Genomic DNA, 27882 nt, shown 5'->3' with positions numbered 1-27882 from the left:
GCTGCGCGCGGCGATATCTCAGCTATCTTTCCCCAACATATAGTTATAAGATTTTGTTACTCGAATGATCGTGGTTTCAATGCCGCGCAGCGGCCGCGTAAGCAAATTGTTTATTTACTTGCGCTTAGAGACGAGCAACAAAATCGGACGCGTGTTTCGCTGAGCGGTCTTATTATCTCGCTGCACGCTTGTCGGTATTTGGCGATAGGCCAGGCGAATCAGCTATTTATTTAAAATTAATAACTCGTTAACTATTGCAGAAATCGTAAAGTGGTAAAGGACTTTTCTACTCACAAGTCATCAGTTTAGTCCGTTCTACCTCTGTACAAGTGCTGCGTTAAAAATTTTCAGCCATTCTGTATATATTGTGTAATGCAATCACAATATGATAAAGTATTCATACTGTCATAGAATTCATATTAAATATAAAATTTTGAGGAAAATTTCTGAGCACTAGATAGTTCGACGTGAAGGATCACGCCCGCATTCGACGGAAGAACGCACGAAATAGAAAGAGAGCAAACTCGCCGAAGTAAATATTGCTGTGCAAGTGGTGTTTTACATCGAGCAGTCTAGCGCCAAAAAATTTGACCTAAAATTTATACTTGGTTATGACAATGTGATATCCTTTTGATTGCTTTGTTATTAACCAACATTACAATAAACAAATAATTTATGAATGTTATTTAAAAATCGTATAATACTAAAATATATATATCAAATACTTCCACATTATGTATACATAAAGTAATAATTTTTCTCGTTAATTTCTATAATAACAAAAATTATATAAATAAATTAATAATATATACATTAATATATTAAATATTTGTAATTATTCTAAAAGTTTACTTTTGTTGTACATTAATATTGATATTAACTCATTCAAATACATTGTATGTATTTGAATGAGTTAATATCAATATTAATGTACAACAAAAGTAAACTTTTAGAATAATTACAAATATTCAATATATTGTTGCGCCGAAGCTCCGGAAAGCACACACGCACTCATTCTCACTCGCGCCGAGTCGTCCCGAAAGAAAGACAAACTGTAATCTGGTTTTAACAACTTTATTAATGGAAACGGGCTCAAACAGAGAACACGCGTGTTTTCTAAACTGTTAAAGAAGTTTATTTACAAACATTTCCCGGCAACCAGCCGTTTAATTCATTTATTTATTACGATTTTCTCCCGGCAACCGGCCGATCGATAATATCGATCGGTCGGTCAGCTGACTGGCGCTTCAGGGATGTATCGGGCAACGCGCGGCGCGCAACAATATTAATGTATATATTATTAATTTATTTATATAGTTTTTGTTATAGAAATTAACGTGAAAAATTATTACTTTATATGTACATAATGTGAAAGTTTGATATATATATGTTAGTATTATACGTTTTTTAAATAACATTTATAAATTATTTGTTTATTTGTTAAACTCATTGTTTAATCGCATTTGTAAATTATTTGTTATTATTTAACCAAGCACAAAAAGTGTGATTAATATAAATAGTAACTTAAAAATTAATTAAATAGAAGCAAAATCAATGCTATTTTTATAACATTTATTATACAATTCATTATTATTATTATATTATTATATCATATTATATATTATTATTATGATCGGCTGCAAAAATGAGAATCCGATATTTACTTCCGACGCGCGGTCTATGCTCCCCGCTTGCTCGCGCGTCAAGGTCAAGCAGTCGGCACGTCTCACCGATCAGCTGACAATATAGCGTTTTATCGGAAATCGAAAATCATGCATTTTCTGTAAATCTTGTCACAAATTGTTGCTAGATGCATTACATAAATATATAAAAAATATGATAATTAACATTATTATACATTAAATTTTTTAATAATAAAAATTTGTTTAATATGCTCGACATAATTATATATATAAAACAAAGTTTTTTTCTGGAATTTTTATTATTTTAATCTTTAGCAGTTTCTCTTCACCTCTTATGTCTATTTAAATTTTAGCAGATAAATAGACATACAGAAATAAAAAATTAAAAAATGGAATTGCGATTTTAATTATATGATCAATTGCATTATTATTGTTTTTTGTTATATTTATTTTACAATATACCATAATTACTGGATTTTATTTTTTTATTTTTTCATTTCTGCATATCTGTCTATCTAAATTGTCTACGAAAGATATGAGATATATATGTATAGCTCCCTATTGCAAATATATAAAGTTAATATAATGTAGTGTAAAGAGTTAAAGGCAAAAAGGTCCACATGAAGAAATTTAACGCGCTATTAATGGCACTTTATGAGTTGCATCGAGAAGAGAAAGAGAGAGAGAGAGAGAGACAGACAGACAAACAAAAGTGTTTATTTTAGTTCTAGGGCGAGGCCCTCTAAGAACTTACATGGATAATATTACAAGAGTGAATGCGCGATGAATTAAAAAGAACAATGAATTACAGTAGAGTAAGCAGCAGTAGAGCATATATTCAAAAGCGAATGTTAACGCAAAGAGTTCGCAGTTGACAGTGTGAGGGTATATTGAGGGAGATAAATTACAAACTTCTTGTGAGCCGTTCATAAAGTAAAGTATTTAACAAAAATAACGACGTAAGCAATATAACGATAAAAGCAAAGACGAATAATAGCAAGATAACAATAGTAAGAAAGCATACAGTAATCGTTATCAAATTTGTAAATATGAGCTGTAGGAGAAGAGAGTGATGTGTGAAGAAATTATCGTCGCGACTCTCGGGAAGGGGTGACTCAGGCATAGTTCACGCTGTCGATGTAGAAGAGAGAGAGAGAGAGAGAGAGAGAGAGAGAGAGAGAGAAAAAGAGAGAAGGGGGGGGAGAGGGATAAGAAGGAAAAATCACGTAGAAATAAAATAATAAAAGTTTCAGAAATAAAATGAGTATATTATATATAATTACGTCGGACATATTAAACATTTTATTATTAAAATGTTTAATATATCGTACTCTTAATTTAACATATGTTTTATACATTTAGCGAAAGTCTACGACGAGAGTTACAATGCTTGATATTTGATTTCCGATAAAACGGTATATTGTCAGCTGATTCAGTGAGCTATCCCTTTCAAGTTAGCCCCCTCTCTTCACCAATGCAAATAAAACCCGTACCTATTTTAAAATTTAGTGTTATTTATGTGCTAATTTGTTACCCTATTCTAAATTTTGTTGCTCAAGCCGTTTAGCAAGAAACAAGGATTGAAAGGGATAGGGCTTGGCATCAAGTTGGCTCACCCCATAATAAAAAAATAAATTCAGAGTGCTCAAACCAAAAAAGTAATTACACAAAAAATTTTTTTGCTTTGTTGCTCTAAGATAGCGCAAAAACATTTTGAAATTATACTATTGTTTAAGATATATCCATATCTAGGAAGTATTGGTATACAGGTTGCACGTCTCTAAAGGCAAGAAAATAAACAATTTGTCTATGTGACCGCCGCGCGCGGCATTATCTCAGATATCTCTCCCCAACACATAGTTATAAGATTTTGTAATCGCGGTCTCAATGCTGCGCGGCGGCCGCGTAGACAAATTGTTTATTTACTTGCGTTTAGAGACGTGCAACAGAATCGAACGTTGCAAGTTTTGAAAGAGCACAGAACATCAATTGTCCACAGAACATTTTAAGACCGCGATTATTCGCGTAATAAAATATTTTTTATAGTACCATAGTTACTTATGTCACATATATGGTGTTCGTTAATATAAAATGGTATTATTTAAACAATTTTGTATTATAAAAATTTGTTAACGTTATATTAGAGCAACGAAATAGCAACAAATTTAAACATAATCGGTTTTTCAATTGTGGCGTTTTTTATTTTTTAATGTGTGGTGAGATCAGAATCTTATTTGTTAAGCTGAGCTTTCCAATATATAAGAAAAGATTTAAAAATATATATATATAAAAATATGAACTAATAATTATCGTATTACACATTACATATTTGTGTATATAGGTAGAACGAATTAAACTGAGTAGAAAAATCCTCTATCATTTTGCAATTTTTGAAGTAATTAACAAGTTACTAATTAAAAGAGAAATAGCCGATTTGCCCGGCCTACCGCCAAATGCCAGTAAGCATGCGGCAAGTTAATATCATCCAGTGAGATGTGCATCCGCGGTCGCTAGGCACGCAGAGTTGTTATTTACAAACGGCAATGCTACGCCGAATTTGTAAACAACTCCCTACATGTCTAGCGATCGCGGACGCGTGTCTCGCTGAGCGGTGTTATTATCTCGCTGCCCGCTTGTCGGCATTTAGCGATAGGCCGGACGAATCAACTACTTATTCAAAATTAATAACTCGTTAACTATTGCAGAAATCGCAAAGTAGTAGAGGACTTTTTTACTCACAATCAGTTTAGTCCATTCTACCTCTGTGCAAGCGATGCGTTAAAAATTTCCAGTCATTCTGTATATATTGTGTAATGTAATCACAATATGATAAAGTATTCATACTGTCATAGAATTCATATTACATAAATATAAAATTTTAAAGAAAGTTTCTGAGCACTAGATAGTTCGACGTGAAAGATCACGCCCGCATTCGACGAAGAACGCACGAAATAGAAAGAGAGCAAACTCGCCGAAGTAAATATTGCTGTGCAAGTGGTGTTTTACATCAAACAGTCCAGCGCCCAAAAATTTGACCTAAAATTTATACTTGGTTATGACAATGTGAATTCCTTTTGATTGCTTTGTTATTAACCAACATTATACAATGTATTTGAATGAGTTAATATCAATATTAATGTACAACAAAAGTAAGCTTTTAGAATAATTACAAATATTTAATATATTAATGTATGTATTATTAATTTATTTATATAGTTTTTGTTATTATAGAAATTAACGAGAAAAATTATTACTTTATATGTATATAATGTGGAAGTATTTGATATATATATTTTAGTATTATACGATTTTTAAATAACATTTATATATTATTTGTTTATTTGTTAAACTCATTGATTAATCGCATTTGTAAATTATTTGTTATTATTTAACCAAGCACAAAAAGTGTGATTAACATAAATAGTAACTTAAAAATTAATTAAATAGAAGCAAAATCAATGCTATTTTTATTACATTTATTATATGATTTATTATTATTATATTATTATATTATATTATATATTATTATTATGATCGGCTGCAAAAATGAGAATCCGATATATACTTTCTACGCGCGGTCTATGCTCCTCGCTTGCTCACGCGTCAAGGTCAAGCAGTCTCAAGGTCAATGCATCGGCATGTCTCACCGATCAGCTGACAATATAGCGTTTTATCGAAAATCGAAAATCATGCATTTTCTGTAAATCTTGTCACAAATTGTTGCTAGGTGCATTAAATAAATATATAATAAATATGTTAATTAACATTATTATACATTAAATTTTTTAATAATAAAAATTTGTTTAATACGCTCGACATAATTATATATATAAAACAAAGTTTTTTTCTGGAATTTTTATTATTTTAATCTTTAGCAGTTTCTCTTCACCTCTTATGTCTATTTAAATTTTAGCAGATAAATAGACATACAGAAATAAAAAATTAAAAAATGGAATTGCAATTTTAATTATATGATCAATTTTATTATTATTTTAATCTGTTATAATTATGTTACTATATGCCATAATTAAAAGATTTTATTTATTTATAAACTACAAGAATATTTATTGAAAAATTATAATGTTCCATTCACGGTTTTTAACCTTGAGCCTTCAAGCTCACCGAAAATTCAAGTCATTATCACGAATTAATGAATTTTTTAAAGACTTATAACTTTTGTTTCAAACATTTTTCAATTAAATTAATATTTTCTGAAATAATTTGTAATTTTAAAACTTTTACACCACATGTATATGAAACGCATATATTGAGGTCACCTTATATATAAGTATATGAAATTTCTTTAAAATCAATATTTTTATTGTTTAGAACTTATTTAATTACAACAAATTTACGTATGTACATTTATCTAAAAATGACATATTGTTGAAGGTATGAAATCTCAATCCGACCTCAGAATATTCTTAAAACGGTTATAGTGGCGCCATCTCTTAGTGACTGATTTCAATTTAGCCTGGGCTCAAACTATGCATTTGACATATAAATAAAATTGTCCCCGAATTATACATATAATATGTATTATTTTGAGGCCTGTCTCCAAAGTATACAAATGTCCCCAAAGTATACATACGCTAGAAATTGTGTCCCCATTATACGCTCCTGACATATATATATATATATATATATATATATATATATATATTATATATATATATTATATATATATATATATATATTATATATATATATTATATATATATATATATTATATATATATATATAATTGTTGCAAGATATATTGATTTCCTAGGTAGCAGGATGATGTCCACTGGACGTCAATAATTCGTCATTTAAGATCGCCGACGTCACGTTACCAATTATTAAGACGTAATAGTAACGTCATTTTTGACTTATTAATTACGTCAGTCATTTATCCATCCTATATTTCCGGTTCTTGACTAATTAATAACGTCAGTTAATTGATCATTTTACGACATATTAATAAGGTTTTATTAGTGATTAATTACTGATGTTATATAATTCTTTGTAATAATTGACGATTTGACCTCAAATGACGAATTATTGAGGTCTAGTGGATGACACCTTGCTACCTATAACTACTATTAATTATTATTTAAAGATTGGCTAATAAACAACATTATTAATAATAAATATAATATTTTATTTAATTAATACTATCAATATTTTAGAATCATCCCAGACAGCACATAATATTTATGATAAATATTTATTAATATTTATTAATATTTATTTTTTCAAAATATTATATAAATATTTTACACATATCAAGAGGCAAATGCCTCGCGCCAAGTGTACGCGCAGCGAAACACCACTGTGCTTCTTTTACGCGAGACGTCATTTGTCAGAAGACCGTAGTTATCGGATCTCAATAACGACTGAATTGATTGATTTCTAAATAGGCTTAATGGATAGCTTACATACGATTCATATAATAAAAGTGTTTTTATTTTTCCGCTATATGACTTACGAGCGGAGATATCGCGATTAGAATTTTTCGCTCAAGAGTAAATTTGGTTTAAGAAACGTCGTAGTCATTATTATCATCATCGTCGTCGCCCGGCGCCTAGGACGAATGGTGGGGACTTGTACTGTTGTATCCTCCTTTATCTTTTGTGCTCAAATATTTGACAACAAGAATGAACGATGCACCATGCGCCATGAAACGAAACGCACCCTGTGTATCGTGATTGGTGATGATCGAGTCCGCGCCGTCGCGTGTCGATCGAGTGACAGTTCGAGGTTACAGACGTGTTGACGTGTGCGAGGTTAGCGGCGAGTTAGTTTTTATTAGTGTTATACATAATTATGCATATTACATCGTGGAGTACATTGTGGATTACATTGTAGAGGGAAATATACCTTGCATAATCAGATAAGTTATACAGAATTTTCATTTTTGTATAGAATAAACTATTCTGAGATAAAATTGATACTTTGTGTTGTTTCCTTTTTAAGTTTTAAAAGAAAGAGGAAGAATTACAAATCTTACACTGTCAAGGTGTATTTTAGACAATTCCAAAGAAGCTGAAGTTGACGGAATAGCAGCAAGAAACGTATAAAATCATTAATACTAACCTTACTTACAAAGCTACTAGTTCTACGTTATTTACAAAGCTACTAGTATTGGATAGTAATGATTTGTTCCAGTCAAAATTTCTATATGGTAAGAAAAATTTTCATCATACATTCACAAAGATCACATTCAAAATTTTAGTTATTGTTTAATTAATGCTCTTGAAACATATAATCATATGCTGGCTTGGCAAACTTGAGAAGTTTCCGTGACAGCCACTTTTGTTCACCATTACATAAGATCAATACTTTGTGTTATTTTTCTTTTTTTAGTTTTAAAAGAAAGAAGAAGAATTACAAATCTTACACTATCAAGGTGTATCTTAGACTTGAGCCAATTTTAAAGAAGCTGAAGTTGACGGAAGATTAGCAGGAAGCGTACAAAATCACTAATTCTACAACATTACTTACAAAGCTACTAGTTCTACAATGTTATTGACAAAGCTACTAGTACTGGATAGTAATAATTTGTTCCTGTTAATACTACAATGTAGGAATGGGCGATATTGAATCGATATTTTGAAAAATCGATTTCTTTGTATCCGAATATCGATCTTTTTTAACCGATCTCACAGCTTCGATCAATCCAGTGAATCGATTCTTGAAATCCGAGATCGATCCTGTTCACTGAATGTTAAACTATATTAAAATAATGTATAGGGGCATTAGGGTGCTGTCCCATGGGTCTCGGAAAACGGAATCGGAAAGACGCAATGGAGGGGATCAACCAATTGGAAGCTTTCCGTTCCGATTTTCAATCATGGGGCTCCCCGTGGAGTGATTTTTGACGGAATCGGAAGGCTATGGAAAATCGGAAAACGGAACCTGAACCTGAACTTACATGATTTTATGTAACACAATTGATAAGGTGAGTGTTATAATATTACAACGTACTGTAATAAATATTGTTGTCGCATTATAATTACTTATAATTTATAACTACATATGATTACTATTCCCTTTTTTTGGTCAAAGTATAAATACGTATGTTATGTTAAGTTATAAAGTTAGCCATAGCCTTCCGATTCCGTCAAAAATCATTCCATGGGGAGCCCCAGTGTTTAAAATCGGAACGAAAAGTTTGCAATTGACTAATCCCCTCCATTCCGCCTTTCAGATTCCGTTTTGCGAAGCCATGGGACAGCACCCTAAGTCTTTCGTTTATGATACAGTTTATGATAAAAAAATTGCAATGATGGATATAAAATATATGTAATGAAATACTGCAATATATATGTATATGTATATATATGTACTATATATGTACAAATAAATATTTATAAAACATAAGATATAAACATATATATTAACTAACAATAGTTATTAGTTCTTTATTTATACAAAATTTGCTGTCATTATAAAAAATTATCTCGTTATCACAAATTCAAATAATATTTAATATTTTGTTGAATTAGATAAAAAGATCGATTTCTGATCAGAGATGGGCGAATTTGTAATTGACTATTACCAAATTAAAAATGCTCAAAACAACGAATAATTAAATGTGATTTAATTACACATTATTTTGAACATTTGTAATTAAACACCATTGAATTACTAATTTGTTTGAGCATTTGTAATGAATGTCCAAAGTAATTAAATTACACTATTGTTATGTAATTACATTTGTGTAATTTAGTAGGAATAGGAGGGTGATTTTGACTACGGAGCTCCGAGGGGGAGGGGGTGAGGGGCGGGGGGGGGGGGGTATTTGTGGGGAGGGGTATGACGTCACAGGGGGTATGGCGTCACGCGGTGGAGGGGGGATGACGTTACACAAACGGGTGCCGCCGCTTATCAGTATAAACATTTATGTAAACAACATGCTAGTTGTAACCTGATATAAACAAATACCAGTCGATCGCCGCTTATCAGTATAAACATTTATGTAAACTACAAGTCAGTTGTAACTTGATATAAACAAATACCAGTCGGTAGCTGTTTATCAGTATAAACTTTTATGTACCCTGTTCAAAAAGTACGATAGAAACTGATAGAAACATATAGAAATTTGATAGAAATTTAATATAATTTTATCTGAATCTATCGTTTCTATCGGACACTAGATTTCCTGCCAGATAGAAAAGTTATAAAATTCTATCGTTTCTTATCGTATCTGAAATAAACGATTAAAACTTTATCTGAATACGACTACTTTTCTATATGATCCTATCTACTTATCGTACTGAATATGAAAATTACGATTCAAGGTCTATAAGACTCTATATGAATTAATCTGAAATTATTCCTATACGTTTCTATCAGATGTATTCCAATTTCGGCGGACATAAAGTACTATCGTTTCTTATCGTATCTGAAATAAACGATTAAAACTTTATCTGAATACGACTACTTTTATATATGATCCTATCTACTTATCGTTCTGAATATGAAAATTACGATTCAAGGTCTATAAGACTCTATATGAATTAATCTGGAATTGTTCCTATACGTTTCTATCAGATGTATTCCAATTTCGGCGGACATAAAGTACTATCGTTTCTTATCGTATCTGAAATAAACGATTAAAACTTTATCTGAATACGACTACTTTTATATATGATCCTATCTACTTATCGTTCTGAATATAAAAATTACGATTCAAGGTCTATAAGACTCTATATGAATTAATCTGGAATTGTTCCTATACGTTTCTATCAGATGTATTCCAATTTCGGCGGACATAAAGTACTATCGTTTCTTATTGTATCTGAAATAAACGATTAAAACTTTATCTGAATACGACTACTTTTATATATGATCCTATCTACTTATCGTTCTGAATATGAAATTTACGATTCAAGATCTATAAGACTCTATATGAATTAATCTGAAATTGTCCCTATACGTTTTTATCAAAAATATGTTATATACTATAATAGTTTTCTATCATTGTCTATATAATTGGAGATATTTTAAACAGGAAAAAATTATTTCGCAATTTTGCCGAACATAACATTTTATCATTCTTTATCGTGTCTGAATCAAACGATTAAAACTTTATCTGAATATAGAATTATCTGAATAATTTATATAGATTTTAAGTCGTAATTTGTTTATTCAATAAGATAACCAGATAAGATAATATAGGAAAGTATCCATATTCAGATAAAGTTTTAATCGTTTAATTCGGATACCATAAAGAACAACAGAATGTTCTGTCCGGCGGAATTATAAAATAACATAGACACACAAAAAAAAGGTTGGTCCGGCGGACTAGACTAGTCAATCCTTATGTATTTTGACCCGCTGAATACGAATCCAAAGTCAAAATTGCAAAGTTAGCTCGCATTTCCTAACCTCAAAAAAAATTTTTTTAAAATGTTGGTCTGGCGGACCAGACTATATAATCAGTCAATCCTTATGTATTTTGACCCGCTGAATCCAAATCCAAGGTCCAGAATGAAAGAGTTAAATATAATAGGAAAAGAGAGTAAATTTTCTACGCTATTCATTCACAGAAGCTCAGACTTGTTATAAGTATAATTTCCCCCTCGGCATTTTGTAACCGTGAATTTTTGATTATGATGTGCTACGGATAGCCGCGGGTAATTCAGGGTTCGGGCGGCGGGCTGGTTGAATGAATAACGGAGGCAAGCGGTATATATTTACAACTATGATTTATTCTAATATATGCCTATCTAATATATACAGGTTCCCTGCTCTAATAACTTACAACTAAGATCTCGCTATGCGAGTCGCGGGCGATTGGTTATGGCGACGTGTGTCGCGTAGCGCATGTGCGCGTTGGGTATTCGGTGCCGGATTGGCTGCGGCGGGCGTACGGCCCGTGTATCGGTCAGTGCGTCGATCGGCGGTAGCGGCCGGTCTTACGGACTACAATGCTCGTGGCGGTGTAATCGCGGCGGTGTAATGTGTGGCGGCGTTCGTGTCAGTCGCGGCGGTAGTCGGATTGTCTGCGGTGTTACGGTCGCGGCTGCGCGGTACGGTGCGGCGTTCGCATTCGCCGAGTCGGTCGGTGCGGCGTTATGACTGGTCGCGGCGGTGCGCGACTGCGCGGTGCGGCGCGGAGCTCGGCTCGACAGCCACGGTGATCAGCTGTTCGACGATCAGCTGTTATTATCGTCGAGGATCATCCCGCGTGGATGGTCCTCCGCGTCGGCGGTTTCCCCTCAGTACGGGGTCCCCCGTGTGCGGTCGGGATTGGTAGCTCAATACGCGTACCGGGATCCGGGTGTCGAGCGGGGCGGTGTTTTGCCACTCACAGCGTGGCGCGAGGAAGCGCTCAGTGCGCGCTAGTTAGGAAGCCGGTTTGAGGTTAAGTTTGGCACTCAGTGCGTGCTTTGGATACTCAGCTCAATTCGCTGAGAGGATTGGTCGGCTCAGTACGCTAGACCGGGGAGATCTGATTCCTTATCACCAGCGGAGGGCTTTTATAGCCCCCGTTTGGTGACAAGAGGAGCGGAGATGTGCGGGGAGACCGAGATAAGCGGAGGGGACTACACGAGGTAGGAGGGTAACGGCCTCGTATCTATATGCCTTAACGTGGCGGAGGAACGGCTCGTTACACCTCCCCCTCGGCAGACCCCGTCCCTATGTACAATGAAAAAAATTCTCTTTATTAGCGGATATACCAGGACCCGTCGAGCTGGTGTTTCACCACGATGCGGTGCCCGAGGGCCTGGTGACGGTAGCGGCGGCCTGGCAGTATGCGCTCCCACGGTATGGTCCGCAGGACTTCGCTGGGAATAGCGGATGGTCCGGGGGCTGGCGGCGATGGTGACGGCGCGGGTGATGATGGTGGCGGCGCTGGCTGGGTAAAGTACCCGGTCGGAGGCGGTGTCGGTGCCGGCGTTGGTTGCGGCCGGGTGAAGTACCCGGGTGAGGCGGTTCGGCGTCGGCGGCGGCGACTGCGCCAGCTCAGCGGTGGCGGTCTCGGCAGCGGCAGATGGTGGTCGGGCCGGTGGCGGTGGTGCGACGACCTGTCGATGCATCTCGACGACGGAGGGTGGCGGCGCGGGCTCTGGTATTGCCGCTGGTGGTGGCGCGGCAGGTCCCGTGATGTGCAAGGACGCGATGTCCGGCATCGGTGCAGGCGTCGGACGTTCCTCCGGCGTTGCGGTTATTCCACCGTTGTTGTCGTCGTCGTCGTCGTCCAGGTCCAGGACAATGTGGACCCGAACGTGGCGAGCAATACGCTCCGCCCGTTGTCGGCGGCTGGCGAAGCCTCGGCGTACAGCCGTTCCTGGCGGGAGCGCGTCGTCCTCTGGCGTGCCACTGCGGGCCGACGGGGTCCGGATGGCGGCGCCGGAGCTGGTGTTGAAGCTGGCGCGGCGGTGCTAGGCGGCTCGTTCTCGCGCCGTTGGCTGCGCCCTGGTGTCCGGACGGAGGCCTCGAAGGGTTGGCTGCTTGTTGGGATCCGTGGAGGTCCGGCGATGGCACGGGCGAGGCGGTCTCGAAGAGAGCTCTTGGACTTTGGCATCCTGCTGCTGCTATCGCTCACTTTCTGATCTGGTGGGCTCATCGTGCCTTTTTATACCCTTCGTTTCTGTTGTTATTCGGTGTCCGGACTCTCCTTCAAGTCCTTCACGTGTACGGTTCCCATGATCTTGTTGTTGTTGTCGCGGAGTCGTACGATGACAGGCGACATGTGGCGGTCGACTGTATATGGCCCGGTGTATCAAGGCGCCAGTTTTCCCGCGAAGTTTTTCTGCGCGTTGGAGAGCGGATGTTCGCGGCGGTAGACCTGTTGGCCGATCTCGGGTCTCCAGTCGCGCCTTCGCAGGTCGTAATATTTGGCTTGCTTTGCGGTTGCTTCTTCCTGGCGGCGCGTGGCAATTTCAAATCGTTCGCGCAGTTTTTGAATCTTCTGCGCCCGCGCTGTGGGCCGGCCGGCTGGTATGGCCACATCCAAGGTTTGTTCGGTTCTCCCTCGTAGTGTGCCAGGTGCGGTGAGTTCGTGGCCATACGTGAGCATCGCTGGCGTATACCCGGTACTTTCGTGAACGGCGGTGTTGGCGGCGAACGTTAGTTGCGGTAGATGGCGGTCCCAGTGGCGGTGATCTCGGTCGATGAATTGCGAAACCATGGTCTTGAGCGTCCTATTGGCTCGTTCGACCGGATTGCATTGCGGCGAGTATGGCGGCGTTTTCCGATGGTCGATGCCGGCCTGCGCAAGTAACTCGGTGAATTCGCGGCTGATAAATTGGCGGCCGTTGTCGGTGATGATCCGGCGAGGGCATCCGTGCTGGAGGATGATTTTTTCTTCGACCGCCCTTGTCACGGCGGTGGCGGTGGCTTGTCGTAGCGGTTTCGTTGTTAGCCATTTCGTGAAGGCATCCTGACATACCAGGATCCAGGTGTGCCCCTCGGAGGATCTCGGCAGTGGTCCTATGAGGTCGATTGCTATGACCATGTTAGGCGCGTCCACACTGGCGTGATGCATTCGTCCGGCCGTTTGCTGTTGCGACGGTTTGTGTTCCCGGCAGTTCGTACAGCGACGGACATATTTGGTTGCCTGTCGGAACATCCCTGGCCAATAATATTTTTGTGCCAGTCGGGCCAGTGTCTTGGCGATTCCGAGGTGGCTGGCGGTGGGGGCGTCGTGGCACTCCTTTAGTACTTCCTGTCTCTGCTGTAGTGGTACACACAGCTTCCATGCAGATGGATCGTCGTTATCGTCGGTAGAATGGCGCTCGTGGAAGTGGCGGTATAAGTGGCCATTCTGTATTGTATAGTCCGGTAGCTTGCGGTTGTTCTTGGACGGTTTGCGTTGTGCGCTGGTGCCACTTGCACGTCGGTGTAATGACCGCTAGATCCTGTCCCGCCGTGTCGGTATCTTCTTCATCCTCCCCCTCCTCCAGGCTGACGTGACAGGGCGTCGGGCACATAATTCAGAGCGCCTTTCCGGTATTCCACCTCGAAATCGTGCTGCTGCAGGGCCACTGCCCAACGCGCTAGACGGCCGGTTGGGTTGTCCAAGGAGCGGAGCCAGCGGAGAGAGAAGTGGTCGGTGATGACGCGGAATCGGTATCCCTCCAAGTATGGCCGCATCTTCTCTATGCCCCATACGACCGCGAGGCACTCCTTTTCCGTTGCGGAATAATGTCGTTCGGGTTGCCGTAGTGCTCTGCTTGCGTATGCAATTACGCGTTCTTGTCCCTCGATCGTTTGGGTTAGGACTGCCCCTAGTCCGGCGTCGCTGGCATCTGTCTGTAAGACGAAGGTGGCCGAAAAGTCTGGACAGTGCAGTACTGGTGCGGAGGCAAGGCTGTTCCGAATACTTTCGAAAGCCTGCTGCTGGCTGGCAGTCCACTCCCATCGTCTGTTCTTCCGTAGGAGTTCATTCAGCGGTGCGGCCAGTGTTGCTATCCCGGGTATAAATCTGCGGTACCATGACGTCATTCCAAGAAATCGTCGGAGGGCCGGCAGGGAGGTGGGTGGCGGGATCTCCATAATGGCCTTGACTTTGTCCGGGTCGGTCCTCAGTCCTTCCCGATCGACGACGTGTCCGAAGTATTTTAGACTGGATCGTGCGAAGTGACACTTGTCTGGGTTGATTTTTAGGTTCGCGTCTAGTAACCGTTGTAATACCTCTCGGAGATTGCGGAGGTGTTCGTCGAACGTTCTCCCGAGCACCACGATGTCATCGAGGTAGGCGAAGGCTCGCGGCTCCATGTCTGGCCCGATGACGCGGTCCAGTAACCGTTGGAACGTGGCTGGCGCGGCGTGTAGCCCAAAGGGCATCACGGTGAACCGGAATTGTCCTCTTCCCGGTATGGCAAAGGCGGTCATCGGTCGGCTATCTGGATGCAAGGCGACTTGTCAGTACCCGTTTTTAAGGTCGATAGTGGATAAAAAACGGGCTTCCCGCAGCTGGTCGAGGATGTGTTGCACTGGTGGTAGTGGGTATGCATCTCGTACGATAACCTCGTTAATCTTGCGGAAGTCGATGCAAAAACGGTATCGTCCGTCCTTCTTCTTGGCCAGGACCACGCCGGAATTCCATGGGCTGCTGGTGGGCTCGATGTGGCCCTCGCGGAGCATATCATCGATTTCCTTGTCGATGATCCCCTGTAGAGCGGGGTTGAATGTTCGGTACCGCTGCCGTATCGGTTCTCGGTCGTCCTTCCGGCGGATGCGATGTTCGGTAAGCGGAGTGATACCTCGGAGTTGCGTGAATCTGGGCAGGAACTCGTCCAGTAGCGCTTGTAGTTTTGTGTTTTGTTCCTTGGAGCAGGCGGTGAGTCCGGCGGTTGGTTCAGCGGTAGGTGTTTCGGTGGGCCGCAAGGTGGCGATCGTCGGAAGGCTCCAGCGGAAACCGGCTTTGCGCAGCAGGTGGACGCCGGCGATTACGGTGGAGGTCAGCCCTGGCAGCACGTGAAAGGTCTGTAGTCCGCGGTAGTGCCCCAGGCGTATTTGGACGCGCATCTCCTCGTCGATTCGGCCGGTTCGTCCATCGGCCAGTTGTACGGCGGCGGTGATGCGGCGGACTTGGGCGTACGGTCGTATGCGTTCGGCGGTATCCTCGGCCACGTATGAAAGGATGGCGCCGCAATCCAGCAGGGCGTCGTGTTGCTGCCCGGCGATCTCGATCGTCCCCCATGGTCGCGGATCGGTCGTTTCGTTTCGGGGGCTGATGCTCGGCAGCTGGGCTCTTACGCGCCGGTGTCCGGGCTGGCGGTAGACCGGGAGGCCCCCTGGTTCTCCTCGGCCTGCTTGGCGTTTCCCGGCGTGCCGTGGCAGTTCCGGGTGAGTACCCCCTCCTTCCCGCACTGTGAGAAGAATAATTTCGGGGGTCTCTTACAGAAGCGGCGGGTATGTCCTCGTTGCCCGCACCCCCAGCAGCACTCGCGGGAGTCGTATGCAGGGATGATGGCGGCGGCGGCGGTCTTCGGCTTCTCCTTGCCCTTCGGTGGTTGGTAGTCCCGTTCATAGCGCCTGGCGCGCTCGTAGTCATCGGTGAGCTGCAGTAGTCCCGGGAGGTCGAGGAAATCATTGCGGCGCGCATATAGGTGGTATTCCGGCCGCAAGTTATGATAGATGCGCTCCAGGCGGTCCTCCGTGGTTATTCCTCCGTGGCGGCGCATCAAGGTCTGGAGTGCTGTCACGTACTCCCGTGCGGTCTCGTTCGGCCCCTGAGTCCTGCGGGCGATTTCGGCCTCTAGTTCGAAGCGGGTCTTGGTGGGCACGAAGTATCGCCGGAAATCTTTTTCGAAGTCCGCCCAGCTCCTCTAGTCGTCCCGGTTGTTCCGATACCAGAGTAGCGCCTGGTCTTTAAAAAGCAGCGGGAGGCACCGTTGTAATTGAGCCTGTGTCAGCCCGTAACTAAGGCGTAGATCCTCAAGGCGCTCTAGGAAGGCGACGCCGTCCTTCCCGTCAAACTGGCAACCCCACTTGCGGACGGTATCTAGTAGTGCGGCGGTGTCCGAAAAGGTACCCCGGCGTCGTGTTCGGGGGGTCCCTCGGACAGTCTCTATCTTGTCCGCGCTGCTGTCGTCGGCCGTGGTCCCTCCGTCCATCATCTCCCGTTTGGCTGGTCCGTCGGTGCGGAATTTATCGCTCGTGGTCGGCATTATCGCGGTATTTTGCCTATTCATTCAACCAGTCCCTGTTCGGGCGCCATTTTGTAACCGTGAACTTTTGATTATGATGTGCTACGGATAGCCGCGGGTAATTCAGGGTTCGGGCGGCGGGCTGGTTGAATGAATAACGGAGGCAAGCGGTATATATTTACAACTATGATTTATTCTAATATATGCCTATCTAATATATACAGGTTCCCTGCTCTAATAACTTACAACTAAGATCTCGCTATGCGAGTCGCGGGCGATTGGTTATGGCGACGTGTGTCGCGTAGCGCATGTGCGCGTTGGGTATTCGGTGCCGGATTGGCTGCGGCGGGCGTACGGCCCGTGTATCGGTCGGTGCGTCGATCGGCGGTAGCGGCCGGTCTTACGGACTACAATGCTCGTGGCGGTGTAATCGCGGCGGTGTAATGTATGGCGGCGTTCGTGTCAGTCGCGGCGGTAGTCGGATTGTCTGCGGTGTTACGGTCGCGGCTGCGCGGTACGGTGCGGCGTTCGCATTCGCCGAGTCGGTCGGTGCGGCGTTATGACTGGTCGCGGCGGTGCGCGACTGCGCGGTGCGGCGCGGAGCTCGGCTCGACAGCCACGGTGATCAGCTGTTCGACGATCAGCTGTTATTATCGTCGAGGATCATCCCGCGTGGATGGTCCTCCGCGTCGGCGGTTTCCCCTCAGTACGGGGTCCCCCGTGTGCGGTCGGGATTGGTAGCTCAATACGCGTACCGGGATCCGGGTGTCGAGCGGGGCGGTGTTTTGCCACTCACAGCGTGGCGCGAGGAAGCGCTCAGTGCGCGCTAGTTAGGAAGCCGGTTTGAGGTTAAGTTTGGCACTCAGTGCGTGCTTTGGATACTCAGCTCAATTCGCTGAGAGGATTGGTCGGCTCAGTACGCTAGACCGGGGAGATCTGATTCCTTATCACCAGCGGAGGGCTTTTATAGCCCCCGTTTGGTGACAAGAGGAGCGGAGATGTGCGGGGAGACCGAGATAAGCGGAGGGGACTACACGAGGTAGGAGGGTAACGGCCTCGTATCTATATGCCTTAACGTGGCGGAGGAACGGCTCGTTACAAGTATTGAATTTTCCCCGGATAATGTGCTTACGCAAGCTTGCACGCTCCGAATTATACATTTAAGATCCAAGCTGCTTTTACAAGGTGTTTTTTTGAGGTTAGAATAAAATAAGCCATTTCAGCAAATCTGACCTTGAATTTCGATTCAGCGGGTCAAAATACATAAGGATAGACTACTCTGGTCCGCCGGACCAACATTTAAAAAAATTTTTTTTAAGGTTAGAAAAAATGAGCAAATTTAATAATTCTGACCTTGGATTTGGATTCAGCGGGTCAAAATACATAAGGATAGACTACTTTGGTTCGCCGGACCAACATTAAAAAAAATTTTTTTGAGGTTAGAAAAAATGAGCAAATTTAGTAATTCTGACCTTGGATTTGGATTCAGCGGGTCAAAATACATAAGGATTGACTGATCCCACACAGCACACTTTATCCTGAGGATATCCTAAATTATCCCAGACAGACGAAGGCGATCCCACGGATATCTCAATGAGTAGCTCCCGGGATATCCTACAAAAATATCTTAAAATATCGTAAAATATCTTAAGATATCATATAATGTCCCATTAATATATTTCGATATCCCAAAAAAATATTTTAAAATATTATAAGATATTGTAAGATATGCTATAATATCTTACGATATCCTATTACATCCAAATAATATTCCATCATATCTTTTATCTCTACAATTAATTAATAGAGCGTAAATCAAGTGTAAAAGGAAAAGTGAATTATAATGTAATAAAAAAGTGACAAAAGCGTTAATTAAATCTTTAAGAAACGTAAATTAAAACAGAACATAAAGAAAGCACACTTATCGAAACAATGTGGTATATATTAATAATACTAAAAAATTATAAAAAATGACATTAAAAATTTTTTTTAATTTTATACAAACAGAGCAAAAACAAACTTTTTAATAAGTTATTCCACATGTTATTTTGCACTCATATGTAAAAATGAATAAAAAACTAAAACTTTATATTTATTCATAAAAATATAAATTAACTATACATAATTTCATCCTTCTGATAACATATATTGTAATGATATGTATGCATAACAAATATGTATGCATAGACAAGAAGTGTTCATGGATTATCACGTGGCGTTAGAATGTGTACGGTCTTCGAAGTCAAGCAACGTCGGCGATGGTTGACACTTGGATGGGTGACCGTTTTTTCAGATATAGAGATTAAACATGCTTTAACGGGTACGACTGCAGTGACTTGGCTGAAACATGTTGTTATAGTCTTCTTCCTCTTACAAGATTACCGTAAAAATAATTAGAATTTTTTATATTTTGCCAAGTTTTTTTCAATTCTTAGAAACTCCTAAAAATACTTAAAAATATTCAAAAATTTTCTAAATTAATCAAAATTTTTCATTTTTAAAGTTTTTCCGAAAAACGTTTTAATTCTTATAAAAAATCGGAATATTTATCAGAAATCCTGAAAAAAATTTTTTTAATCCTGACAAATTTTTTCACTAGGGTATATTACGATATCTCAGGAAATCCCTTGGATATCCTCTGGATATCGTTTGAGACATCTACAGGATGTCAAATCGGTGGACATTTGTGCATCCCTTGGATATCCCTTGGATATCGCAGACGGTCCATGGATATCTAACGATATTGCGATATCCCAAAATGACATCCCAGGGACATCCCTAAGATAAAGTGTGCTGTGTGGGATATAGTCTGGTCCGCCAGACCAACATTAAAAAAAAATTTTTTTTGAGGTTAGAAAATGCTAACTTTACAATTCTGACCTTGAATTTGGATTCAGTTAGTCAAAATACATAAGGATTGACTAGTCTGGTCCGCCGGATCACTTTTTTGTGTGCCTGTAATAATTGTTCCTCCTTGAAATATCTCCTATTATAAAGACAATGATAGAAAACGATTATTGTTCCATAACATATATTTGATAGAAACATCCCAGGTAGCAAGGTGACGTTAATACGACGTCAATAATTCGTCATTTAAGGTCGCAGACGTCATGTTACCAAATTAAGACGTAATAGTAACGTCATTTTTTGACCTATTAATTACGTCAGTCATTTATCCATCCTACAACGTATTTCCGACGTCATATTCTTGACTAATTAATAACGTCAGTTAATTGATCATTTTACGACGTATTAATAAGATTTTATTAGTGACTAATTACTGACGTTAACTATAATTCTTTGTAATAATTGACGATTTGACCTCAAATGACAAATTATTGAGGTCTAGTGGACGACATCTTGCTACCTATAACTATCATCATTTAAAGATTGGTTAATAAACAACATTATTAAAATTAATATAATATTTTATATAATTAATACTATCAATATTTTAGAATCATCCCAGGCAGCACATAATATTTATGATAAATATTTATTAATATTTATTAATATTTATTTTTTCAAAATATTATATAAATATTTTACACATATTTTATATATACGAAAAAAAAATCTTTATTCAACATATTAAAATATAAATTAAATATTTTATATAATATTTATGATAAATAAAAGATAAAGATTTGTATAAGAAATATTTTGTAAATATTTATAAATATTTCATAAATGTTTTTATAATATTTATGATAGATCTTTATGATTTGTCAAATCTAAGACCACAAAAATATTTATAAAATATTTAAATAAATATTGTAAATATTGCGTGCCGTCTGAGGTATAATTTAGCTTTATCAAAAGAACAGAGCAAAAACATATTTTTATAAGTTATTCCACATGTTATTTCGCATATGTAAAAATCAAGAAAAAAAACTGTAAATTTATATTTATTTATAAAAATATTAGTTAACTACAAGTTTCATGTTTCTCGCATCTATTGAACTGATCTATAACAAATATGTATTCATGATCATCAAGTGTTCATGGATCATCACAAAGGGCTAAGTAGCGTACGATCTTCGAAGTCAAGCAACGTTGACGGCGGTTCAGAGTTGGATGGGTGACCGCGGAAGTTAGGGAATTCCAAACGTGACTATGGTGTGGTGGGTCGTGATGCTTGTTGAGAAACAACGTAGATTTTTTTTTACATTATAATTATGTTATTTCGATATTTTCATAATGCAAGTACTGCATATATAAGACATGTACCCGAAATATTTTCTAAAACGTCAAAATAACGGCTTTTACTACCTGGGATAGTCATAAAAATGACGTTAAAATGTCGTCTTTATTAAATGTAACCTAAAAACCCATGTTTTTTCATAAAAATAACAATAAAATACCGTCAAATGTACGATACTAGCTTCTTGAAAATGACGTCAATAATATAAAAATAATGACGTATTTTTTCAATATATGACGTCGTTAAGATGAGACAAATGTACGTCAGTTTTACGACATTTAGACGTCATTTTATCTCGACATTATGACGTCTGGTTCGTCATAAAATGACCAAAAAATGCCGTCAATTAGACGTCACCTTGCTACCTGGGATAGGGACAATTTCAGATTAATTTGTATAGACTTTAAATCGTAATTTTTCTATTCAGTAAGATAATTAGGTAAGATCATATAGGAAATTATCCATATTCAGATAAAGTTTTAATCGTTTAATTGAGATACGATAAAGAACAATAGAATTTTATAAATTTTCTATCAAATTTCTATATGTTTCTATCATTTTCTATCCAACTTTTTAGTTAGTACGCGGCGCCGCCGATAGGCTGGTAGACGATTACTCTCTCGTGAGTCAAATGCAGCCGACCCGCTATATAAAGACCACCCGCAACACGATTAAGACAAGCAATAATCTGTTTCTTTCGCTACGAGAGGACGATGTGGAAGACAACTGCCACATTACTTTTATAATTTACTCATTTTAATTGAGTAAACGATTCTGTACAAGAAAAGTAAAACGTTTACATTTTTTGAACTAGATTTACGATAGGTAATCTATACGAAAAATATGATACAGAAAGATAAAAAGTCTATCATAAGTTTCAGATAAGCAATCTAATATTTGCAAACCAAAAACACGATAGAATGCGATTAATTTATATAAAACATGACGATAGAAATTGATTAAAAACGATAGGTAATCTATACGAAAAATACGATACAGAAATATAGAAAGCCTATCGTATATTTCAGATAACCAATCTAATATTTACGAACCAAAAACACGATAGAATACGATTAATTTATATAAAACATGACGATAGAAATTGATTAAAACCGATAGGTAACTATATGAAAAATACGATACAGAAATATAGAAAGCCTATCGTATATTTCAGATAACCGATCTAATATTTACGAACCAAAAACACGATAGAACACGATTAATTTATATAAAAAATGACGATAGAAATTGATTAAAAACGATAGGTAACTATATGAAAAATACGATACAGAAATATAGAAAGCCTATCGTATATTTCAGATAACCGATCTAATATTTACGAACCAAAGACACGATAGAACACGATTAATTTATATAAAAAATGACGATAGAAATTGATTAAAAACGATAGGTAACTATATGAAAAATACGATACAGAAATATAGAAAGCCTATCATATATTTCAGATAACCGATCTAATATTTACGAACCAAAAACACGATAGAACACGATTAATTTATATAAAAAATGACGATAGAAATTGATTAAAAACGATAGGTAACTATATGAAAAATACGATACAGAAATATAGAAAGCCTATCGTATATTTCAGATAACCGATCTAATATTTACGAACCATAAACACGATTCAATTAGATAGAACTTTTTCTTATCTGATTCTATCGGATTTTTTGAGCAGGGTAATCTCAGTTGTAACCCGATATAAACAATTACTTGCCGGTCACTGCTTATCAGTATAAACATTTCTAAGTAAAACTATATGCGAGTTACAACGTGATATAAACAATTAGGCCCTGCGGCTAGAAGTAGTAATTAGGTATAAACAATTTTTATCTATGGGTATGAGTCTTTCTGTTGCTTATCTGTATAAACATTTCTAACAAGGGAACGGACAGAACTGTCCCTCACCGATTTTAATGAGCTTTGGGTATGTTGTAGAACATAAGAAATTATTAGACCCATATCTTTTTTTATCTGCGTATCTTGACGTTTAGGGGTTGAAACCACCCCTCGAAAATAACGCATTTTTTCGTTTTTTGCGAATATCTTTGAAAATATAAGATTTATAAAAAAATGTTCTATACAAAAGTTTTATGGTATTTTATACTCTTTACAATAGTATATTTATATTTTTAAAAAATTTTAAATTTTTTAATTTATCCCACCCCCCACCCTTTTTTTTCAACATTTTAAAAATTTTGTAAGGACAAAAATTAAAGAGCATTAAAAGCCGAATCTACCCATATATAATAACATATGGGTTCCATCATTCTCAATTATTAGCAAAACGAGATAGTAATCTCGCGCTGTAGGTGCCGCGCTAGAAGTAGTGTTGCGTTATTTCTTTAGTCGCGTCACACTCAATAACTGTCTCTTCTGCGTATATTTTTATATTAAAACATAAAAATGGATTAATCTTAATTATATAATACGCAACGTATTACACGATATAAAGCATAAATGCATATATATAACAAAAGTAGCATATATATACGTATGTGCCTACGTACATTTTCATTGTTACAAATGCGAATATAAATTAATATGAAGCAAAATATTTTTTAACATTTAAAACTGCAAATACAATATAACGAAATATATAATATCAAGAGAAAAATATAAAACATAAACTGTAATAACTATTTGCATAATTATATTATTTACACTATATGCACGTAGCACGCTCTGATAATAAAGATAATATAAGTATATAAGTATATAATTTAATTTTTAATTTGAAGTTTGAAAATACATTTATACGGATGTATATATACATTTTGCATATGACACGGACAAATAACTTTAATATCAGTGTTGATAGAGGGACCGATTGTTTTCGCGCAAGCGCATTACGTGAGGCTTCAATAAAATATCCATTAGTAATAGGAAGGAGATGTTTGGTCCCCATACAATTTTGCAAAAAATCTTACCAGTATTTATCAAATAAAATACAATATTTATAAATTATTCTATTTAATACGAGAAAATATACATGCGTGTTTAATATGTGAAATGTGTTCACATTTTTATAAATTTGCAAAAAAATTGTATGGGGATCAAATATTTCCTTCCTATTACTAATAAATACTTTATTGAAGCCTCACGCCTGCGCGAGAACAACCGATCCGTCTATCACTGTTACTATATTTATACGTTGGTGTCGTGTGCAAGATGTACGATCAAAGATCTTCTTCCTATTACTAATGGATATTTTATTGAAGCCTCATGATGCGCTTGCGCGAAAACAACCGGTCCCTCTATCAACACTGATATTAAAGTTATTTGTCCGTGTCATATGCAAAATGTATATATACATCCGTATAAATGTATTTTCAAACTTCAAATTAAAAATTAAATTATATACTTATATACTTATATTATCTTTATTATCAGAGCGTGCTACGTGCATATAGTGTAAATAATATAATTATGCAAATAGTTATTGCAGTTTATGTTTTATATTTTTCTCTTGATATTATATATTTCGTTATATTGTATTTGCAGTTTTAAATGTTAAAAAATATTTTGCTTCATATTAATTTATATTCGCATTTGTAACAATGAAAATGTACGTAGGCACATACGTATATGTATACTACTTTTGTTATATATATGCATTTATATTACAGAACTATATTACTTTTTACAGAACATTATCACAGCCACGCTATACTCCTCGCATCCTGGGAAGGCGATTCGCTTTAACCGCCACTGCCTAGAAATATTTGGATATCGGTGTCAGTGTGGGACGTGAACCTTTTGTGGAGATGATTCTTGGCGACAACAAAAGCAATCAGATACAGCTGTCACGTGATACCTGGGTAATAATGATCGAGAAACGCATGGATATCGAGCGACTCCTGCAGTCAACCATCGCTACATCGTTGTGGATTAATGATCTTTTCATCGAACTCGTCAAATTACGTAATGAAATTGTCATAAAATTTACATTAAATAACAAAGCTTTGTATATGAAACCTTTGACCGTGCAATTTTTATTAAATCTTGAAGATGTTATCAATAATGTCTACTTTAAGTTGTGGGATGATATGCACGTAGTAAAAGAAAAATATAATCGATTTGTAAACTGCTTGCAGCGAAATAACATTAATAATAAGTGCGATGCTGTAAAGCTATTAGATGAAATATGTGTAAAAACTTCGCTCATAGATTGCGAACTGATGGTTTATGCATCAGACAATATTGTATATAATGCTTTGAATAATAAATAAATATGTATTTGTATAAACGTTTTAGAAATATTTTTTCCTACTAATTATCCTAACTTAAAAACTATTTTAATTAATAAACGGGGAAGAGGAAATATAAACGGGTAATGGAAATATAAAAAATACACAACACATAAAAAATTATTTTTTATTGCTAGACCACCAGTTAAACAGTTTAAATACATTCTGTAAAGCGCAATTGTTCACATGATTCCGACAACGTAAGGTGTACGTAATGTCTAACTTGTTTAGAGGTTTTATGTCTTCGTAATGCACCTCGATATTTTCGACATTAGCTTCCTCTTTCGCCTTGTCCAGGAGTAAGTCCTGCAGCCATTCTCGTTTCTCGCATCCCTTTACGTACACGATAATTTCATCATTGGTTGCAGTTGTACCCATCACGGCCTTTGTAATTAAATCTCTAGCCATGCTGTGCGGAATCAATCCATCCTCCCATGATATTCCGTGATGATTCACTTTCAACCACACCACCTGACGTTTTTCTGCCTTGGTAAGGTATTCCCATGGATAGGTGGGTGTAAACATGTAGTGGGTGAGTTCAAATCCATCTTTGAGAGAGGCAAATTCCTTAACGATAAATTCTCCACCAACGATGAAACCTTGCAGATCCACGAACGTTGGTACAGACATGACAGCTGTCGTTGAGAATACTGTGATCCGTCTCGACGCGTTATAAATTTTTATATCATCTTGATATTGTTTTGGAGAAAAAGTGGCGCCGCACTTAGGTAATTTTGCGCACAACGTTGGTCAACGGGTTGTACTGAATCACACGATCGTGTATAATGAGACAGTACGCGGTAGTGTTCGCGGACACGTTTTCTCTGCATTCAAATTCTAAGCGTACGTCCACGGTTGCGCTCTTGATCGATTCGTTTTGTCGAGAGCAATCGATAATCACGAATGGACCATTATGTCGAAACATGACGGATTGATTCGGTTCGAGATAATCATATCCGTAATAGTTTTTACAGAAATGTGCGTACGTGTCGTACAGAATCGACCATTTATTTTTATCAAAATCTAGATTCAAATCATCGTACGGATAACATTCCGAGTTTAAATAGAGTTTTGCGTTGATTAATTTGCAATGATCGAATCGACTCATGTTTTCAGACATGTTATTCTTCCGACCAGCCTGCAGAGCGAAAACGACGTATCGAGGCTTCTCGAGCTGAGTAGCGGTCTTGATGGCCCACGAATGTTTGGTTGTGCTTTGCAATAAAGGATACTCATATAGATCCCAAGAACGAAATGCCATGCTGAGGTATCGCCCGCTTTCCAGAGCACGCAGCATCGACAGTTTATTTATCTCGTTCAGTAACACATGTGGCATTCGCCACTGAACTTTGAGTAATTCAATCTTCGGCTCCAATTCTGAACTTCCCATCAGACAATTGTTATCGTTACGCGCGCGTATTAAAATCAGCTCATGGCGAGCGTTGATCACCACGCGTCTGTAATCTTCACAAAATCCCAACAGCATGTTGAGCGGTACGCAAAAATTAAAGTATCCGTTCGGAGGATTCCACGGATCCCAGCCGGCGTTTCTCGCGATTACGCTTCTGGCAGCTGACATAGTTACATAGTTCTTGAGGGTGCTGGTTATTCCGACGTTTTTGTTTCGATCAATCTCCACACCGTCGAGCTCGTATCGAATCTCATCGAACGTGAACGCGATGCAATTATTTGCCAATGTCACATCAGATCCCGCAACTGGTTTCTTTATTATAAGTTTTCCTTCAATGTATAAAAAACTTTCGTACGGTAACGTGTAAAGATTCTGCTGTTGTATAGGAATTCTTATCTCATCGTTGTATTCAAACGTCGTGTTGGCGAACGGATTGTACGTGTGAGTCTCGATCTTGACGATGCGATCGTCAAAGATCGGCTCGTCCTCGATATTTAAAATATCCGTCATTGTCGCACAGCAAATCCCAGAGATTGTAGATATTCAACGTTCGACGCGGTGAGCCTCTTTTTCTTGGAACAGTCGGATGATCGAATATTATCGAATGTCGTCGCAAAAGTATCTGATGACTGCTGTAACGTTGGTGTTTTCGTCGTAAAGATGTTTATTTTTCTAGCGCGTTCCGACGCGTTTAGTACGAGCATCTCACGTTCGCGTTATCGTTGCAGCCGTCGTCGCACATGCAATCTGACGGTAATTTCTT

At 38.6% G+C, this 27882-nt stretch overlaps 2 protein-coding genes across 11 annotated transcripts in view; one reads left to right on the top strand and one right to left on the bottom strand.

The window, feature by feature from the left end:
• Nucleotides 1–25707, top strand: part of LOC105831072 (acetylcholinesterase) — a 474599-nt gene extending 448892 nt beyond the window's left edge. For all 10 annotated transcript variants that reach the window (XM_036283861.1, XM_036283858.1, XM_036283859.1 and 7 more), the window contains one exon: nucleotides 25108–25707. In XM_036283861.1, coding sequence (XP_036139754.1) covers nucleotides 25108–25177 — 70 coding nt within the window. In that variant the 3' untranslated portion in view covers nucleotides 25178–25707. The remainder of the gene's footprint in view (nucleotides 1–25107) is intronic.
• Nucleotides 25708–26432: 725 nt separating this feature from the next.
• LOC118644646 lies at nucleotides 26433–27629 on the bottom strand. The gene has a single exon (XM_036283636.1). It carries the CDS (start codon nucleotides 27627–27629, stop codon nucleotides 26433–26435), a length of 1197 nt encoding a protein of 398 aa, XP_036139529.1.
• Nucleotides 27630–27882: the final 253 nt, after the last annotated feature.

This window comes from Monomorium pharaonis, chromosome 3, assembly GCF_013373865.1.
Source record: "Monomorium pharaonis isolate MP-MQ-018 chromosome 3, ASM1337386v2, whole genome shotgun sequence".
NCBI lineage: Eukaryota > Metazoa > Arthropoda > Insecta > Hymenoptera > Formicidae > Monomorium > Monomorium pharaonis.
The sequence above is the reverse complement of the archived record's forward strand: the minus strand, read 5'-3'. Positions and strand labels throughout refer to the sequence as shown.